Consider the following 8,440-nt stretch of genomic DNA (forward strand, 5'->3'; position numbering starts at 1 on the left):
TGGCGGCAATAGGAGAAGGTTAGTCAAGTCAGAGGCGATCTTTTTCGAAAATATTATGGTGTGTGTTATATCATTCAAAGATCTTTTGTATACAAATGCCGCATAAAAGTGTCTCAATGCAGAAATAAGTGAAATTTGAACATTTGGTGGTCAAATAATTATACATTTAAACATAATGACTATCGTTACTATTAAATGTACTCACAACAAGTAAACATTTATAATGGCGGACCAAAGTAATATCTGTACATTAGAGTCTGAGAAAGTCACACCAGAACCAAAACGATTCTGCAAATATACATCTGACTCTGAATTCGATCAATTACAAAATAACATTGTCATGGAAGAAGTTTTGTCTCATCATGATGACCCACAGTCTGTCACTGACTCAGTAGTACAAAGTAACACATCACCGAGTACTTCACATACTTTGCCATCTCAACCTCCTATTATTTTCACAACAACTGAGGGCCAGTCAGTCAATCTATCAGAAGTTATTAAACATACCATTGCTAGTCCAGATTTTGTTGAATGTATCGGTCCATTAATTGCTAATGTTGTTAAAGCTAGTGTAGACAGTGCTTTGTCAAATTATGTTTCCAATCTCGAAGCCAAAATAGAGAAACAAGAGCAAACAATTTCCGATTTAATGGTTCAAAATTCAGAACTTAAAGAAAGCAATAAGCAAATGAATGGTAGAGTCGACTCAATTGAAATTGATCTAGAGGAACTACAGCAATATGGTAGGCGAAATTCTCTGCGTTTTCATAATGTTCCCTTGAAGAAAACCGAGCTTGGTTCAACAGATGATAAGATAGTTGGTTTATGCAAATCTCTTCTTGATGTTGATATAACAGTTGATGATATTGACAGGTCACACATAATAGGATCTATAAACAAATATGGCAATGCCCAGTTAATCTGTCGATTTAGGAATTGGAAAATTAAGAACTCTATATTTCAAAAGAAGAGAAAGCTTAAGAATAATCCGGATAAAACAGTTATTACTGAAGATCTCACACAATATCGCCAGTACTTGATGAAAAAGTTAAATGATGCTAGGAAAAGACATGAAATCGACTCGTTCTGGACGATGGATGGACGTATATTTGCTAAAAAGACACCCGAAGCTACCAAAAAGTTTATTGGAGGAATGGAGGACTTAAGTGAATTATTTTTTTCTAACTAATAAAGACATAGTATACATTTTCAAAAAACTTATTTTTTGTATTGACTATGTTATAAAATGAATCCAGAATATTAATTATATGCATATGTTAACTTATTTCAGATTATAACATATTAAATACTTGTAACGAACATATAAGAATACTATCAAGTAATAAATATAGACTTACCTTAAATGAGATATTAATATAATACTTAATCCAGTTTAAATAACATATAATACACAGTTTATGTGTTGACCAATAACTAGGTCATTGGGTTAGTGTGCTAGGGTCTACTCGATTGGTGTGATAATTTAATTGTTTTGGTTTCTGGAGTACCACCAATGTTTTCAATTATTTTTATTTTTTGTTTTTGTTTTTTTAAACGACACTACTCTTATGCGATAAGATCAATTTACAATTATTATTTTTTTTTCTTTATTTTTTCGAAAAAGGTACGCCTAATACCAATTTACTCATACATTTCCGCAATGTCTTTATGTAAATACAGTTTTTGCTTATGTTTGTTTGTTTTGTTCATTTTTCTTTCATTGTCGAGTACAAATTTGATTAATTATAGAATCGTGTATTTATGGTGTGTTATTACACATACTTGTTCATCTACATGTCATCATGTGTGGCTATTACCTATTAGAGATCCTACATATAAATCAATAACAGATGTGTGTATCATAGACAATGGGTAATGATTTAATTCAATACAGGATCTCAACAGGCACATTTTATTACAAGTGTTATTCAGTTCTGAAAAAGAAAATGTTGTATTATGTGAAAACATTTTCGCTGTTTTCACAGTTTGTTCAATTTGTTTTATATAGTGTTAAAATAAGCTTAGATTATATCTACAAGTTTGCTTTTTGTAACTTTTGTGTAGATATTAGTTTTACCTTTATCGTGTTACTTTTGATATTGCTTTGTAATGATGTAGCTGAAAACCCCGGCCCCTATGAAAACGAAATTTCGATATTTCATTTGAATGCCAGAAGTGTCCGAACAAAAGTTGAATACATTGAAACTCTAGCCTTAGGCTCTTCTATAGTTTGTATCACAGAAAGTCATCTTGATGAAAATGTTTCTAGTGAAGATATACATATGGATGGGTACCATAAGGAATTATATAGAAATGATCGAAACTGTTTTGGCGGGGGTGTTTTGGTTTATGTATCTGAAATACTAAAAACTAAGAGACGATTCGATTTAGAATTCGAAAACGGTGAACTTATATGGCTAGAGATTGATTTTCCTCAACACAAAATTTTACTTTGTGCTGTTTATCGATCACCAGGTTCAAGTCATCCCTTCTGGCCAAATTTTAAACATTCAATTGAACAAGCATATAATTAAACAACTAAGATTATAATTACAGGTGATTTAAATGTTGACTTATTTACTGAACACAATCATGTTTTAAATGATTTAATGAATATTTTTTGTTTACAAAATATTGTAAAAGAAGCGACCAGATTTGATCACAGATCTGGGAGAGCTACTTTATTAGATCCAATTTTAATTTCTGAAGATTGTTGTGCTACCTTTACTGAAGTTATTGATATAAATAGACAAATGAGTGACCATAATGCTACAAAAGTATATTTAAGAATTCCGAATTTTAGCGAAAAATTTTTTACACGAACTATTTGGTTGTATAAACATGCAGATTTTACTAGATTTAATCATGATATTCAGAATTTTGATTGGCAAACTACTTTGACTGCTTTTGGAGACGACATAGACGGAATGGCAGTTTTTTTCACAGATAAATATTTAGAAATTGCTAGAAATTCTATACCTACTAAAACTGTCACTATTCGATCATCAGATAAACCGTGGTTTAACTCGGAAATTCGAAAAGAGATTAGACTACGTGATAGATTTCATAAAAAATTACGGAAATTTAGAACTGTACAAAATACTAAAAAATTTAAAGTTCAACGTAACAAAGTAAATAACATGATTATTCATGCAAAAGAACAGTTTTACTTAAACGCTAATGGTCTTTTGGACGAAAAGTCAAACAAAAACCCGAAAGCATTCTGGTCTCTCGTTAAAAAAGTTATGGGTCGTTCTACGTCGATTCCTCCGTTGATAAATCCAAATACTAACGAAATTTCTGTTGGTGAAAAAGAAAAAGCAGATTTGCTTAACTCATATTTTTGTAATATTTCTACATCTTCGGATGATGGAGTTACACCTCCAGATTTACCACTTCGCACCCAACATAGCTTAGATATTGATGAAATAACGGAGGATGAGATTAAAGACATACTCAAATCTTTGGAAATTGGTAAAGCATCCGGTGAAGATTGTATTAGTCATCAAATGCTGAAATATACTGCTAATTGTGTGTGTGTACCTTTATCATTTATATTTAATTGTTCAATGAGAACCTCCAAATTTCCAAGTTGCTGGAAAGATGCTAATTTTTTCAAAAAGGGGGATAAATCGATGGTTTCAAACTATCGTCCTATTGCATTGTTAAGTTGTGTGGGTAAAGTTTTTGAAAGAATAGTTTATAAACATATTTTTAATTTCATTTTTGAACACAAGCTATTGTATAAATTCCAGTCAGGTTTCGTTCCTGGTCATTCAACATTTCATCAAATGATTGAGATTTATCACAGAATTTGTTTAGCTATGGAAGATAAAGAAATTATGTGTATGATTTTTTGTGATATATCAAAGGCTTTTGACCGACTTTGGCATAAAGGTCTATTAGAAAAAATCAAAACTTATGGCATAAAAGGCAACTTATTGGGTTGGATTGAAAATTATTTGAGTAATAGGAGACAGAAAGTACTTCTAAAAAATTCAGAATCTGCATTTGGAACATTAAAAGCAGGTGTGCCCCAAGGCTCAGTACTTGGGCCTTTATTATTTCTGATGTTTATAAATGACATAGCAGATGAAATTCAGTGTTTAGTTAGACTTTTTGCCGATGATAGTTCACTCATGTATTCTTCGAATAATGCTTTAGATATAGAAAGGAGATTAAATGAGGATCTACAAACATTAAATGATTGGTCAAAAGAATGGCTTGTAGATTTTAATCCTCAGAAAACAGAATATATGGTTTTTAATTTCCGTAAGGATTCACAGCCTATTTATTTGAAATTTAATGGAGAATTGATTAAAAAGGTCGATGACCATAAACATTTGGGTGTTACTTTTTCTGATAATTGTAAGTGGTCAGTACATATAGATAACATTTGCTGTAGTGCCACTAAACAAATTTTTGTTCTGAGAAAATTGAAATATATTCTTAACAGAAACAATCTTAATAAGATATATCTTGCATACATACTTCCACTTTTAGAATATGCATGTGAGCTATGGGATGGATGTTGTGTTAGAGATTCTGAAAAAATTGAGCGCTTGCAGTTTGAGGCAGCCAGAATTATTACTGGACTTCCGCAATTTGCAAGTATAGAATCCCTACTTTTTGAAACTGGATGGGAAACTTTGAGTTCTAGAAGAAATAGACGTAAATTATGTTTATTTCATAAAATACACAACAATAATGTTCCAGAATATCTTATGGATTGTATCTCGGATTATGCAGATGATAATTATTATAATACTAGAAACCGTTCTCACTATAGAGTACCAAGATGTAGATTGGACATATTTTCGAAATCTTTTTTCCCTTCTTCAATTCGAGCATGGAATTTATTACCATTAGATATTAGATCCATACAATCATTTCAAAATTTCAAAAACACCATCCGGAGAAATGATATTTCTTTTTTGGTACCTAAATATTATTTCTTTGGAAACAGGATAGAAAATATACTACATACAAAATTACGACACAGATGTAGTCCTTTAAAAGCTGATTTATACAGAGTTAATTTAGTAAATGACCCCAGTTGTGAATGTGGGTGTCCATTAGAAGATTCGATTCATTTTTTCTTAGAATGTCCACTCTACATAAACTTTAGAAATCAGCTCTTTAAAAACATTCAACACTTAGCTGGTATATCTATAGAACATATTTTATTTGGAACAGACGAAATTACTGTTGAACAAAACACAATCCTTTTCAGAAATGTACATAGTTATATACGCCATACAAAAAGATTCTTTGATTAATATTGCTGTATCTTAAAATGTACTCGTATCCAACTGTTATACTGTTTAAACATAATATAAAATTGTATATATTTTTCATATTGTACTGAAATATTTAATTGCTGTCATCTTGAAATTTTGTATATTGTACTTATATGGAGAGGATTATCTTAAGTTGTTATAACTTGTATCCAATCCTATTGTATATTTAGACAATAAAATATGTTTAAACTAAGCAATTCCCCCGACATATTTTCCGTATGCAAGGTGACCCATCTCGTAAAAATCCGGTGACCACAATACGCATGGATGTTCTTAAAATAAACTATTATCTGAATTTACATGTTAAACACGTGCTCAATTTCCATGCTTTTCTGTTTATTTTTCGTCAATTGTTGACAAACAGGTGACAATCGTTAAACTTCGGCTTTAAAACACGAACTTTAATTACCTGCCATATTTTCACAACAACACTGACCGATTGAAAACAAAATTGACGATTATACGAAATTTACACGAAAAAAATGATAAATTCGAGCACAGAAGACTAAGTTTATGATGTTTGTATGCATTGGTTCAAGAATTGGAAGAACATTATTTTTCACCGGTCACTCGTTTCTTATGACTTTAATATGGTTAAAAGCGTCCTTGTGGAACCGTGTATATTTTATATTAGATCAGTTTGGAGGCGAGGCTTATTTCATACACGGTTAGTAGTGGAGTTACGTTACCTTATATTTCATATATGGTAATAAAGAGGCGGGGCTTATTTCATACACGGTTAGAAGTGTTACGTCCTTTTAGAAAAGCAAAACAGTCCTGAAAAAAAATCTTAAAGGTTTCGAGAGACAGTGATGCTAAAGTGAAAGAAATTCATAGAACACATTTAAATCTAACAAGTTGTCATTGTTGGTCTCTGTTTTTGTAGGATTAAAGAAATAAGTTTCTAAATTAGGTTAATGCTAACTGTATTGAAGACTTGCTCATTTTGATAGGTTACTAGTCTAAATTTTACACGTTAAGATAGTTGGTAAGATAAATTCGTTACATAGTGTGCTAGTGACGTAATACGGTATATACGGGGTCACTAACACACTATGAAACTAATAATATCTTAATCTACAATGTTTACTTTTATAAATTGTGACTTGGATGGAGAGTTGTCTAATTGGCACTCACACCTCAATTTCTTAACATTTTTAACACAAGTTACATAATATATTAATAATTATATAGAGAATGAAATAAAATATAATACATAATACGAAATACAAAATACGAAATACGAGTGGTAAATGATATATCTAAATAAAGTAAGAAAAAAATACTATATACAGTAATACAATAGGGCCATATTGGTTAGGGGGCAGATTTTCATAATGGAGGTAAAAATGGTGAAAAAAATACAGAAAAACATCAATAAAACAGAGCAGTTGCATGGAAACACACATAGGATATCCCATACCTACATACTTTTCCACCTCTTTCTTAAAAATCTGCCCCTATCCAATATGGCCGAACTAACCGTGAAGAGCCCTATTAAGTTATGATTTGTTTTTGTTGATTTAAAAAATATACCTTATTTAATCAATACTTTAATATTTCTGAAATAAAAAAATTGGATAAGTTTGTTTGTAGATGGATTTCTGCAATATTTTGTTTGGTATATATTTTCTCGGATTTAACTAAATGTTTGACATTTTAATATAAAATGGTATTTAGCTAGTTAGTTTTGGAATTTGTATATAAATGATATAGTCTATTATTTTCTCTACAAAGATAACTTTTCTAGCTTGGAACAGACACACAACCGTTAGGTGGGTTAAATTAACCTTTTCACATCGCATATTTGTTTCAACGAATCAAATCATGGCAACCCTTCCCAGAGTGATCCTTTTAATTTTACAAACAATACGGATGTCACATCATTCATATCACCCACTATATACAAAAGTAAAACAACTAAAATATCGAACTCAGAAGAAAATTTTAAAAGGAAAGTCCCTTAGCAAAATTAATGTAAAATGGAAAATCTAAAGCTCAAGCAATTCAAACAAATGTATTATATCTGTCATTTTCCGGACTTGTTCTTATGTTGAAAAATGATGGATTTTATATCTATTAGTATTGAAGTGTAAAATCTCATATGAAAAGGGAAACTAACACATGAAATGCAGATTAAGAATAATTTGAATATTTTAAGTGTCATGTTCATTGTTCATCTAAATTTAAATTTATTAATATATTGATTAAACTTTTATTGAAAATGCGTTGACTGGGTAACGCTCCTTTAATCACTTATATACAATGCTACCAAACTTACTTACAAGAATTATCATGTGTATAATTAATTTCTCGCAACAGACTTTATAGCATTCTTGATAATATTTTTGTATTATTTGTGTGATAATCATGCTCAAAACTTTTAAACATTATTCAAATTTTACTGAATTGTGACGAACAAAACATCGTTTTGAAATAGGACACAAAACTCTTTATAATGCAAAGTATAACGTGCTTGTAACATGAATCTTCTTTTTTCCTTTGATCTTTTCATGGAATAACACAGAGACGACAAGCACGTACCAAAATGTATGCTCTAAATTGAAGCAACCAAATAATATTGCATGAAAGGTCACATGGGCCTATATAACTCAATGGGAAAACTGCCATGAAATAACCAACAACACTTTAACCAATATTGCACGAGTAAGCTCCGCCTCCTTAGGAAAAGATTACGCCTACAAAAAAAGCACACACAAAAATGTCAATTTTATTAGAATTCTTATAACAAAATACAAATCTTTAAATCTGTGTAGGTTTTCTCCGCCAGACAGACAACCAAAAAAATGAAACGACTACGCATTAATTTTTTCAAAATAGAACCGATTTTTTTTTACAAATTTTCTTTGTACTTTTGAAACATAAACCTAAAATTGATCATTACATATTGAAATGAAATTTTGTTCAAATGCAGAGCTTAGTTAGTGAAAGTTGAAGTTGCAATTTGAAAATTGAACAACCCCTTTAGTATTTGTAACGTCTTTAAGCATTTCTGGTGTGGTCCGTTGACGTTTCATCGGTGGTGTGGCTAACACACTCGTATTTTCAGTAGTCGGTTCATCACTAGAATTTTCCTCGAAAAAGGATACTTCTGCAGTTTCGGTGGCATCTCGAGGAGG

The 8,440-nt window shown here is 30.8% G+C and overlaps 1 protein-coding gene across 1 annotated transcript; it reads left to right on the forward strand.

Annotated features, from left to right (window-relative positions):
• LOC134723210 (uncharacterized) lies at nucleotides 1-1,212 on the forward strand. Its single transcript, XM_063586837.1, has one exon. The coding sequence runs from the start codon at nucleotides 224-226 to the stop codon at nucleotides 1,187-1,189; it is 966 nt and encodes a 321-aa protein (XP_063442907.1). The 5' UTR covers nucleotides 1-223; the 3' UTR covers nucleotides 1,190-1,212.
• Nucleotides 1,213-8,440: the final 7,228 nt, after the last annotated feature.

Source organism: Mytilus trossulus, chromosome 6, assembly GCF_036588685.1.
Source record: "Mytilus trossulus isolate FHL-02 chromosome 6, PNRI_Mtr1.1.1.hap1, whole genome shotgun sequence".
Classification (NCBI taxonomy): Eukaryota; Metazoa; Mollusca; class Bivalvia; order Mytilida; family Mytilidae; genus Mytilus; species Mytilus trossulus.